This window comes from Phocoena sinus, chromosome 11 (genome assembly GCF_008692025.1).
Source record: "Phocoena sinus isolate mPhoSin1 chromosome 11, mPhoSin1.pri, whole genome shotgun sequence".
In the NCBI taxonomy this organism is placed as follows: domain Eukaryota; kingdom Metazoa; phylum Chordata; class Mammalia; order Artiodactyla; family Phocoenidae; genus Phocoena; species Phocoena sinus.
This window is the reverse complement of record NC_045773.1, coordinates 73,941,843-73,954,778: the sequence shown is the minus strand read 5'-3', so window position 1 is coordinate 73,954,778 and position 12,936 is coordinate 73,941,843. Positions and strand designations below refer to the sequence as shown.

The 12,936-nt window shown below is 45.4% G+C and overlaps 1 protein-coding gene across 1 annotated transcript in view; it reads right to left on the bottom strand.

The window, feature by feature from the left end:
• Positions 1–11,817, bottom strand: part of LOC116762167 (POU domain, class 6, transcription factor 2-like) — a 76,936-nt gene extending 65,119 nt beyond the window's left edge. Inside the window, exon 1 of the mRNA XM_032648918.1 lies at positions 11,698–11,817. Coding sequence (XP_032504809.1) covers positions 11,698–11,817 — 120 coding nt within the window. The remainder of the gene's footprint in view (positions 1–11,697) is intronic.
• Between the last annotated feature and the right edge of the window lie 1,119 nt (positions 11,818–12,936).

Sequence of the window (12,936 nt, the reverse complement as noted above, 5' to 3'; positions counted from 1 at the left end):
TCGGCAGGCGGACTCTCAACCACTGCGCCACCAGGGAAGACCTAAATATGACTTTTAATGGGACTTCTACAAAAATATATATTGAGCACCTTTTATATGCAAGGCTCTACATTAAGTGCCATGGAAATAATCCATGCCCTCAAGGAAGTCTAAAATCTGGTAGTTTACAAAAAATGGACATGCATAATGATGCTGACGATATGCCGACTTCGCCTGTTTTGTCTGAGTATTCAAGAGAGCAGCTATCATTTGCTGAGGAAATAGGTTTAAGTGTTATGAAACAATGTATATGTGTCTAGGTCTGTCATCCCCTATTTTATCCCCCCACCCCCCTCCCGCTGCATCCCGCCCCCCGCCTAGGGGCATCCACTTATTTACCAGAAGTCCTTGAGTGTGTCTCTATCCTTTTTTAAAATGGAGTGTATGTGTTTTCATTTACATTAAAGATATTCTGCTATAATATCATCCTTTAATTTTTACATTCTTTAAAAGAGTTATTAAAATTTCCCAAAAAGGTTTTGAGCAGTCTTCTGTTAGGTTGATCCCCAGATTTGTGGTGGGTTTAGCTGCTACTGTGAATGGGATCTCATTTTCTATCATCTTTTCTAGTTGGTTACTGCCGGTGGGCCATGAATCTTGAATGTGGGCCACCTTGCTGGGGAAGGGGAAAAGTTAGTAAAACACAGAGGAGCCTCTTACAGATCACCGTGCCACAAACTACGGAGTTGAGTCTGCACCTGAGGTCTAAGAGCCTGGGAGGGGGTAGGGCGGGGCAGGGGAGTCGTCTCTATCTGTGTCACCCATCAGCGAGTCCCATGCTCTTCACAGCTGAGACCCCTGCAGGCCTGCTGCGTGCACCTGGCATTTCTTGACACCCCAGCACCACCACTCTGACTATCAACCTCACCACATACACATGCCCACCAAGAAACCCATCCTTCCCTTAAAAAATCCCCTGCAGTCTCACTGAGGCTCTAAGCCTGTCCTCTCTGCTATAAATCTGTGGGCAAGAAGCAGCACCGACAGAGCCCTTTTTCTCTTTATACCCTCCCAGCTATCCTGGTAGATCGAATGGCCTCTAGTATCCAGCAGACCCCACTGGGTGGAGCTCATTATTCTTAGGGCACCCCTACCAGTTTAATAAGATCTGGAGAACTCTGGAATGATCTGAGCACCCGAGGTTTCCAGTCTTGCCCGGTCCCTGTTACCACCACCACTACCTGGGCTGAATCTTTTGTTTTTGTTTTTATTTTTGTTTTTGTTTTTTTTGTGGTACGCAGGCCTCTCACCGTTGTGGCCTCTCCTGTTGCAGAGCACAGGCTCTGGACGCACAGGCTCAGCGGCCATGGCTCACGGGCCCAGCTGCTCCGTGGCATGTGGGATCTTCCCGGACCGGGGCACGAACCCGTGTCCCCTGCATCAGCAGGCGGACTCTCAACCACTGCGCCACCAGGGAAGCCCTGGGCTGAATCTTTTCATGGGTATCATAATGTCCTAGTTCTCTCAGGGGTTTGCTGAGAACAAGCACCATTTTGGCAGGAGTCACACGAGCTGGACAAACAGATACTCTTTGTCTACATCCGTGAAATGTTGGTAAGTAGCTTTTGAAAGGCTTGTCAAAGGGCTCTAGATTATCAGACCATCCTTAGCTAATATTTATGCAGGAATAAGGAATGCTACTTCTTACTAGGGCCGGGCCCAACTTTTCCCAGTGATTTGCCCTCTACGTGCAGTTAGTCGTCCCAGTTCTTTCCATAACTGGACCAGCGGCTCTCAATCACCTGGGAGCTTTTAACAAATACCAATACTTAGGCCCTACCCCAGAGAAACTGAATCAGAACTTCCCCATCTGCTGGGCCAGCAGTACCATGTCGGGTCTTTGAGCCCGAGCAGGATACGTTTGTCTGTCTGGAGAGGTGGAAGAGTGGATTGGAGAGCCTGTCCTCTGACCCCGCCTCTCTCTGACCACATCTAAGTTAAAAACCACAAAACCAAGTAAACAGGCAAATGAGGGTGATGCCATGAGTTGAAGGAAGGGGGAGTGGTGGAGTGGGGAGGGTGGATATGGGAGAGAGGCCGTGTTGGATGGACAGAGTCCTCTTCAAGGTCAGAATGGACACTTCGCGGCGGAAGTGATCTTTGAGGGTCAGGGGAAGGACGGTGCCACCAGTGCCCAGGCTGGAGAGGGCTGAATCTCAGCTAAGTCCAGGCCAACCCCAGGAGTTCCTGCCCCCTCCTCCCTGCAGACCCAGGCCACACTCTGGCTCCTCCTCTGTGCCCCCTGCCTGGCTCACACTCACGTCATCACCGCCTATGCTTCTGGGTGTTCCACCCGCTTCTGGCTGCCGTGTGAGGGAATTCACTTCCTAAAATGCCACAGCAGCCTCACAGGCGGGTTAGGGAACAGCCAGCAGGGTTGGCCACGTGCCTCAGGAGGCCATGTCTCCACCAACACGAAGTGCCAGAGACTCATTCCAGGGGCCCTCGGGGTGGGACGGTTTGCTCACCAGAGGTGTTTACTAGAAAGGAGGAAATAGCTCTCCCAGGCCTCCTCTGATACTTTCACCAAAGTTACCAAGAAACAGAAAGAACTCTACTTCCATCTCCGTCTTCCTGCTCCAATGACCTCTCTTTCCCAGCCAGGTCCTCTTTGCTTCCTCTCCGTAATAATAAATACCTTCGATTGCAGGCTAGCTAGCACTGGCGGCAGCACGCTGAGGGATTTCTGCGTGCACTCTTCTGTAACATTCCATGCCTAGATGAAGAAATTGGGGCCCAGGGAAATTAGGTGGCTTGCCTCACATCACATGGCCAGTAGCTGGCAGAGGACAATTTGGACTCAGGCCCATCTGAGACCAAAGCCAAAGCAACCACCACGCCACACCGAGAGCTTTGTAGACCAGAAACCGGGGTCATCAGTAAAGTCAGAGCTAGTGCTCAAACAGCCCGACTATCTTCCACCAAACTCACCAGAACTCAGAGCCACTTGGCAGCTCTGGAGGGTAACAGTATAAGCTAGAGTTGAAAGCACCCACAGGCTTTGGAGGCAAACACTTACTTGACTAGCCAAGCTTCAATTTCCTCATCTGTAAACTCCACCCATTTTTCAGACCCCAAAGAGACCACTGCCCGTCAGCCATCCCCTTCTTCTAAGAGGTCATGCACCACGACTGTGGTTTCTTTCCCTGGAGTTGCCTCCCAGGCTGAGGGATACGGCCCCATCCCCTTGGCAGGATCAAACAGGTTTTCAAGTCTTCTTAGAAACACAACTACAAACCGTCTCTAGGTGTGGCCTACTTTTGCACGTGGCTCACCTCACTCACAGGCTATTGGGTCCAACTGCTTCCTTCCTTAGATGGCAATGGGGGCCCCTGGCTGGAGTTCCTCACGTTCCAACCACACATCTGAGATAAATGAGCATCTCATAAAGTGGGAGAGACCAAAGCCCCATGAAGGACTGTGTGTCTACTGTGGCTCTGATTTCTGTCTCTCATGTTAGAGAAAGGGGAACTCTGGGTAGATAGTGCTGGATACACAGTGTTCTTTGGCAAAGCTGTGATGGTGGGTCTTAGAAGTCAGTGAACTAGGGGCCCCAGCGGGTGTGGGTTGGGAGAGATAAGAATCATAGTATTTGAGATGTCAACGTTCCCTAAAACTACAGCCCCACGATTCTGCTTCACACACAAGGGGAATGAGGCTGAGAGGTTACTTGACCTGCCCAAGGTCATAGCCATCCCAGTCAGAACACTGCCACATTTCCCTTCGGTCCTCTGAACCCAGTTTGACCCTGGGCCTCATTAAAAATTCTTGCCATGTCTTCTTTCTTCAATGGATAATTCAAAATAGAAATAATAAATATAACACCTCGTTGTATATGTGTAGCACCTTTCTTCCAATAATGGTGTTCTTTCAGCTTGCCCACCCATGCTGCACGGAGCGGAAGTGTTTCCACTGTGGACTCTGACATTGGTTATTGACTGAACCTCACCTCAAGCCCACACACATACCCCTATCAAAGGTATAGCTCACGGGACAGGGCCCAAGTCCTACAGGGAGCTCTGTGATTTGCTACTTCAGGGTGGTGTTAAAAAAAAAAAAAAAAAAAAACCAGCTCTCACACATCATATACATGAGAGACATATTTAGAAAGCTAAAGTTTTACCTGTTTTTCTTCTATCTAATTCTTTGCTTCTCCATGGAATAACAGGCCCTTTTGTGTTCTTAGTAGTTTTTGCTGTAGCACTTGTAGTAGAATAGTAGTGATTACGATCATTTATTAAATGTAATAGTGATCACCATCATTTATTAAACTTCGACACTGTAGACATTTATATCCAGTATCTTATTTAATCTTCACAAAAAGCTTAATGATATAGCTATTATGCTACCTTACGAATGAAACAAACTAAAGCTCACAGAAGTGATCGTCTGACACAGAGAAGTAAAGTCTTCTACTTTTGACAATAGGGTCAACTAGACTTTCAGGGAATTCCTGAGAGCACTACATAAAATATAAAATCTTTCTTTTTAATGCATGACAGATTTGGCTAGAAAGTGAAGTAATTCTTTGTGTTGCAGAAATGTCCAGAAAGCCCAAATCCAAAGGAGTCATTAGATGCTGGAGTTAGCATTTCCCACATATGAGGGACAAACCCTGAAGCCCAAGCTGAGTGAAAGGTCAGAGCAGAGACCAAGAATACTGAAGGGAACCCTCTCAGTAAGTGAACTGGTGAAACCCTGATCCCACAGAACAGGAAGGTGGAGATCTGTGACCACTTGTCCTCAGCTCTGTGTGGAGCAGAGTAAGAAAAAGAAAAAAATCCCCCGCCCCTTATTTCTAATTACAGACCTGGACTTTCATGAGTTTGGGGCCTGAATATACACAACCACTGCGGCTGGAAGAAAACGTTGAAATGTTAGTTTAAACTGGTTTCAACTTGGTGATACCCTCAGGCACCTGACAGAAGCAAATTCCAATTTTCTGTGGAAGAAAATACCCTTAAATGGGGCCTCAATGAATTCCTACACGTTAAGTTACAAGGAAAAGGACCTTTTCTCTTTTTTTTTTGTCACTAAACACACAAGGAAAAAAGCCACACTGAGAGTCAGCTGGAAAAAGGAACTCTAGAACCAGACCTTCAGAGACCACAGATACTGAAACTAATCAAACACAGAATATAAAATTAGTATGATTAACATGTTCAAAAATATGAAAGGAGATTGAAAGTATAGCAAAGGAAAAAAGAGACTATCCTATCTGGCCAGATTTGATAAAAGATGAGATAGAAATTCTAGAAATGAAAAATGTGATCAATAAAATTAGAATTTTAATGACTGGGCTAAAACAGAAAATAGGTGAGCTAAAATACTGAAGAGATTACACATACTCTAGTAGTAGAGGGAAAAAAAGCAATGGGAAATATGAAAATGTTTAAGAAACTTAGAGAATAGTGCAAGGCTATTCTATAGGAAACAATAAAGAGAATGGGAAAAAGCAATATTAAAAGAGATAACGACTGAGAATTCTCCAGAATTAATGGAAAGGTGCCAGTGCATGGATTAAGAAAGCCCAGAGAATCCCAAGCAGGATAAATAAAAAGAAATCCATTCTTACACATATCACAATGAACACAAAAACAAAAACAAACAGAAGATCTTAAAGCAATCAGAGAGAAGAAGCAGATAATCTGGAAGAGAATGACAAGCTGACAGCTGAATTCTTAAGAACAGCCGGGAAAATTAGATGCGTTAATATCAACCAATTCGTATCAAATAACCAACAATTTAGAATTCTAAACAAGGGAAGCTATTTCCCAAAGGTGGGGGGAGGAGCAAAAATTTTCAAAGCATCACAAACTGAAAGAATTTACTACCAGAACATTCTCACTGTAGGAACTTCTAAAGGAAATGCATTTTAGAAAGAAGGAAATCGATCCTAGAGTGTAGGTCTAAAATGCACGCAATTCAGTTAGCAAAGTAAAGGGTTGAAATGTGGCAAAATCTTAATAAGCATTGATGGTATAAAACAGCAATAATGTCTAATTTATGGGTTTTTTTAAATTAAGAGAGAATAAAAATTCTGGACAACTGGGTGTAAAATTGGAGGAGAGCAATTAGAACTCAAGAGTTCTTTGCTTCTTTTATCTTCTGGAAAGAGCTTAAATATATTAATTTTCGACTTTATTATGTTAAATATCCATATTGAAATGTCCAGGATAACCTCTGAAAGAACTGGAATATGGAGAAAAATGAAACTGGGGGGTGGTGAATGAAACCAATCAATTCAAAACAAGGAAGCAAAGGAGAAAAAAGAAAAAGAAATACAGAAAAAACAGGAAAAATATTACTAGAAAGTGCAACATAAGATGATAGAAATGAATACCAAGAGTTCAATTATTACAAATGATTTCAATGGACTAAACTCTCTAGTTGAAAGACAAAGACTATCAGACTAGAGACTGACCTGGAAGGAGTAGTTGGTCCAAGTTGAGGGAGGGCTGAAATAAGTTTGAGAAGGTGATGCAAGCAGTACCATGTCACACAGGGATATAAAAGCTTAGCATTTGACTTTGATTTAAAAGGGCTTGCTAGTGTGAAGCATGGGACAGGAGACTGCTGTTTTCCATTATAAGATTTTTTCCATTATTATTTGAATAAATTTTTGTTTAACATTTGCATGAATTATAAGGATAAATATTTTAAAATTAAAAAAGACTAAAAGAAAGAATCTCAAAAGACCAATCCTTTGGTTTGATGATAGAAAGATAGATGATGATGATAGATAGATAGGAGATATTTTCTTTTATACACTTCTGTTTGTATTATTTGAATTTGGGACAGTAAGTGTTATTTTTGTGATTTAAAAAAAACTCAAAAATAGGCAATGGGGTACTGTAGAATTTTGAGTCGGGGGACTTGAGAATGGGTTATTATTCGGGGAATAGACTAGAAGATGGATTGAGAGATCGGGAGACAAAAGCTAGAATCAGAGAAATAAGTTGGAACAACTAAAATGATTGTCTGGATGAGTGTGATCAATGTGGCATGGAAAGAAAGGAAAAATCTAAAAGGAAAGAAGTGATGGTCTTTGTTGACTGTTCTTGTTTCTGCAGGTCAGGGGTAGTGAGAGCAACTGACTTCTTGAAGATGAAGGAAGAGGCAAAAATTATTTAATGAATGATGCTGACAATGCTTGTTCTAGTCTGCCCCTGCAGGAGTCACTTCTACCCTAAGCCAGCTTCAGACTCTCTATTTGGAGAGCCAAAGATTTACTTATTGGACATTTTGGAGTGTTTGCAGTGACCCCCAGTTGTACTGTAAACCCCTCCTTGATATCTTTCCTGGAAATAATTTGGCATAACAGAGGACCAAACACTACTGTAGCCTTCAGGGCCTCCAAAACACAAGCCAATTGGATGAGAATGGGGAAAAAAAAATGCTCATTTGCTATTCTCCTGAAAGCTCCCCTAATCCCAGCCCACAACACTGGAGGATCTGGAAGGATCTTGGAATTCCAGATAAATTGTCGAAAAGGAGAGGACACTACCTGGCATAACAGGTCCTGGCATGGGACGGGCAGGTCCGCTCTCCATGCCCTAGACCAGGTTCCTCCTAGAGCCATGTTATCCCGTGGTTGGATAGGAGACTCTAAGCCCCAAAAGGCAAGGAACAAATTACCTGAAAATGGAAGCACATTTATCATCATTTCTGGTGCCTCCAGAATGGTATCCAAACTGGCCGTTCCCAGGCCTTCTAGAACTTCACTTGTGTGACCTGAGAAAGTCACTGAGTGTCTCTGAGCCCGAGTTTCCTCATCTGTAAATAAGGATGGCAGTAACAGACGTCTAAAGGTTTGTTATAAGGGTTAAATGGGACAATGATATAGAAATCAGGTGGTAGAGGTTTGGCCAAGGTATTAATTTAACACTTATTTTTTTTAGTTAGTGGTCTAAAAAGAGATGATAAAGAGAGTCCTTCTATTTCTGGAGAAGTGCCAGGAGAAACGTAAAGGGAAGAGGAGACAGGAAAAATAAAGGGTAGAATCAATAGGACTGAAATAGCGGGAATGAAAGAAATGGAATCATCATGAATTCAGAAAATATACGCCTAGGCTATTATGTAAAGTGTGCTATCAGTGATCAAAATAAAGACACCAGGAGGGGAAGTCTTGTCTCTGCAATGGGATCGTAAGATGTTTGAGGCAAGAAACTGTGATTCTTCACCACAGCATTGAGCACAGGTCAAACATTATTTTAGTTCTAAAAAACTCAAAGTATCTGTTGAGTAAATAATGAATAAGGGAAAGAGTGAACGAATGAGAGGGGAAAGGGGGTCGAGGGAGGGAAGGAAAGAGCACAAACTATAATACAAGGCAGGTGCCCTCTCCTAGGGTTGGGATAGCAGCTCTCGCATGCCAAGGAGGGTGCCACCATGTTATCTATTCCAAAACAAGAAGGGATTCTGAACCTCGAGGCAATTTGGACATTATTAACCAGAATCCTTTCCGAGAAGCTAACACTGTCCCTGAGCTTCGTTCCCTGCTCCCTCATAGCATGTCCAGAGGTCTGAGCCCTAAGAAACGACCCAAGGGCTAGCAGTGCACTCAAAGAAGCATGGCCATCATGGGCCTCGCTGGTCACAGGTACAGAGGAACGAGCTGAAGTTTTGGTGCCCTCACTGCTCCAGACCTGGCTCCCACCCCAAAGCCAGTGTTCCCCAGAGGCTGAAGCCCGCCCTGGCTCTCATCACTGGTAAGTAAAGTGGTTTCAGACAACCTTGTGCACGGAGTCAGGACGTGGAAGGAGTTATTTCTTTTCCCTGCAGAGAGCTGGTTCTTCTGATAAACTACAGTTTGATTTTATTTTATTAATGCCAATAGTGGAGTGTGTTTTCTCATGATTAAGCTTCTTTTCCTCCCGCCTCTTTAGACTTTGGCTATAAATAGGAGCTTCTTTGTTCTGTCTTCTCTGGGCAATAATTGGAAACATAAAGTGGGGGGGACACCCTCGTGTCCTTCCGCATCTCTTGGTTGTTCCTCCACAAGTAGGCAGTCGCGCAAACAAACAGGCTGCTATGTTTGTATTTTCTCTGAAGTCACAGTTTCTTCCACTAAATGTTTACACATTCCAGCATTTCGGGGACTTGAGGACCAAGACTGACGGTATTTTAATATTTGTTTGAACACACGCACTTAATGTGCTTGGTTAATTGGAGTAATTAGTAGTCTTTTCATTCCAAAGCTGTTGCTGAAATTAAATCAGGGTTGTTATTTCTTTTAGCGGACTACCTGAAGAATTTTTATTTTGAAAATGAATCAGGACTGACAGACATGAAGTTCATCTCTGCAACAGAGGAGGAAGGGACAAGGATTCTAGGGACCTGGGGGTCTTTGGGGAGAGTTCCCAGCCTCATTTAGTCCCTCCAGATTTCCATCTGTCAGTAATTACAATGCCCAGGGTGATAATGACTTATCACCCAAACCAGGACACTTCTGTGAATGAAATGGGGTCCCATTACTGATTTCAACAGGACCACAGTCCTAAACGGTCCCAGGCAAACCAGGACTGTGGTCTCCCTACCCCACAAATGCATAGCTCTTTACACAGGACATTCACTATTTGATCTCATCTGCTCCTCTGCATGAGGGAGGGATCATTCCCATTTAACAGATGAAGCAACTGAGGCTGCAAAGTTAATAAGCCACTTGCCCCAGGCCCACCAGGCAGCGGATAGAACCACGCTCAACCACAGCTCTCCTTCAGAGCCATATTCTTCGCCCACCACCCTGACCCACATTCCCTCTGGTCAGCCAGGAACGGCCACAGGGTTGAGTGGCAGCATGTAAACATCTGTGGCAGAACCAGAAGATGGATGGGAAGGTGGCAGAAGGAAGAGCCGCATTAAGGAGCCGGCAGGAGGTCCCAGCCAGGAAGGCGGGTGGACAGCCAGGCTGGGTTTCTGAGAGAGGTTGACCTTCCTCAGGGGCCACGGAGGTGGCTAGTCTGGTGTTCTGGCCCCAGATGCCACCCCCCAGGCATGGATGCGGCTCAGACGAGCTCCAGGGCTCCTGTGCGGCCAAGGGAGCTCTAATTATAAAGGCAATGGCTGTCGGGGCAGAATTTTCCAGGAGATAATTTTTGGCAAACTCCTGGACTGAGAGTGCTGGCCATACACAGCTGGGGGCTATCGCGGTGATTTTCTGTGTGTCACCCTCCTCTGTGAGTCATCAGCCAGGCAGCACTGCTTCTCTCACGTCTACCTGTTTCTCTCCACCTCCCATCTCTCCTGCTCCCCTCATCCTTCCCACTTGGCGAAGGCAAATGTCCTCTGCTCAGTTTAACTAATTCCCTCTGATATCAGCGTTTCTATCTTTACAGTTTGGCGTCCCTGTGAAGTTTCCCTTTGTACATTTCCCCCGTTCCTGTATTCCCATCATTCAGGTATCATCACTCAATAACCATTCGACAGCAGTAATGCTTTTCATATGGAAAGAATTGGTTTTTTATTGATGGCAAATGTTGTGATGAACGTTCACGCCCACTTGGAGCCAAAGGAGCTTTTTATTGGATGAACTGCACTAAGATGTGGTTCCAAGAAGCGTCTTTGGAGTGCGGACTGAGATGTACTTCTGGGAACAGGTCTGTGGCTGGGGCGGGGGAAGGAGGGCAGCCTTTCCGTTTATCAAAATCTCATCAATCAAAACGTATAATAGCAACAGTATTAATAACCCCATAGTTGCATAGCACTTGGTATCTTTCCAAGCACTTCCCTGGAATATTATCACTTCCATGTTACAAGCTAAGCAACATTGTAACAGGATGGACTGGCCTCACGAGCAAGGAGTTAGCTGATAAGTGGGTCAGCGTCCCATGAGAAGGATAATTTTTAGCATGTGTGAAAACCCATCTTTGGGTGTCTCTGAGGATCAGAAGTCCTTCCCAAGCTAAACTCTTCTCAAGGTCCCTTTTGCCCGGTCAAAATATAGAATGATGGCCACCGTGTGCAGGCATGGTACTCATCTCAGTGCCACCTCTGATGCAGTTGGGCATCCTGACATGTAACCCAGATGAAGCGGGAAACCAAGGTTTATTTAGCAACATACGCCATTGGCATATGGTGTGGCCAACAGAATGTGAGCGCCACGTACTGACCGTCCCAGACTAGAGCCCTTCTCCATTGGAACTAACAAGAGAATGGCAAGCACTGGATGATGGAGGTGGTGATGCCAGTGTATCCCACCCACATTAGCCAATTGCCCAGTTTGGACTCCAACCCACCCCTGCATTCCTCAGAAGCTAGCCTTAGCACTGGTCTTGGTAAAACAAGGGAATTAGGGGACTAGATAGGAACTTGGAAGTCATATGGGGCTGCCACCATCACCATTTTATTAATATGGAAACTAAAGCCTCAAGACTGTGGAGGGACTTGCCCTAGTTAGCAAGGCGAGCCAGGGCCGAGCAGTACCAAGAACCCGGGACGCTGATGGAGAATGTAGCTCTCTTCACTCAGCCTCCCACATCGAACCAGAGAATTCCCTAACTCACCCTGCCTGCCTTTTCTTCTTTCTTCTTAGCCCGTTGGCTCTCCTTTATTACTGGTCTGCAGCTGGGACTCAGGGACTCGCCAGTCCATCCGAGGTAAGAAGAGGGTATCGTTCTACACATTCGGTTTCCCTGTGCTCCACCGCCCATCCCACACCATGTCCACATCCTTCATTACAAGGGAGCAAAGCTCCCGGATCAGCAGGTTGTAGTAGAGGCACTTGGAGGTGATAGGAACCAGCAGGATGCCGAACTCAACAGGGTGTGTGGTTAGCATCCGGCTGCCATGCCTGGAGGGGTGACCTCAGGGATGTGTCCTGAGATCTGGTCCCAGACACACTAGATCATGCAGGAATGCACTGGGAGGAAAGGTGCTTTTGTTTCTGCACCTGCTTCCATTATTCATGGGTGTCCCTCACCAGGTCGGCAGCCTCGTTGCTTGTGTTACTAATTGGCTCATAACAGAACATCCAGACTCTCTGGGGCTCAGATTTTCTGTCCTTTCAGACCTAACCCTCCCTGGCTCGTGTTTCAAGGGATGTTTTCCTGCCTACCCTTTTGGCTTTCTCTAGTTCTTCGTCTGCTCTTTCTGTTTTGCTTGGCTTATGAAATGTCATATTTCATTCTAAGCCAGCAAGCTGCTCCAATAGCAATTCCATTTCAGTCCCAGAGCATCGAAGAGGGGGCCTAGACCACGATTAGCTTCTCTAGACTCTAAGATCGTAGGAAATTCCATCCAGTGCATCCGCAGCTAATTACCCGTGCCATGTGCAGGGCTCTTCATTTATATTTTGCTTGGCAAACAAAGCAACTTATGGGGATTTTCCTCCTCAATGTCCCCTCAGAAATCAACCGTCTAATGCTACTAACGCCACCACTGAGTTATGGAGGAAGGCAAGGCCACCAGCTGGAGCAGTGGTGACTAATAAGGCCCTGGCTTCATGACTGTCATGTTCTCTCTGCTCGGTTGCATCTAGTCCTCTGTCCTCCCAGCATCTGTCAGGCCGGGCCTTCCTCAATCCACCTTTTCCAGTCTGGTTCCTCTCAGGTTCCTGGTTGAGGATAACTTAGGGGTTGCTTCCTTGCACATACACGGCCGTTGCTCTTTACATTGGGGGTATCAAGAATGAAGTACCTATTCTGGGCCAGACACTGTGCTAGGCACCTTGTATACATTATGTACATTATCTCACATGATCTGCACCATGGTCTTACACGGGAGATGTAAGAACTGAACTCAAAGAGAGTGACGATTACCCAAGGTCCAGGAAAGATTTAAATCATAACTGCCTAATTTCAAAGCCTGTGCACGCTCCAATATTCCCCCCCATTTTTTCAGGGAGATGATTTGTGCTAGTGGCCCTTCACCAAGAAGGAGAATTTTGACCATCAGCCA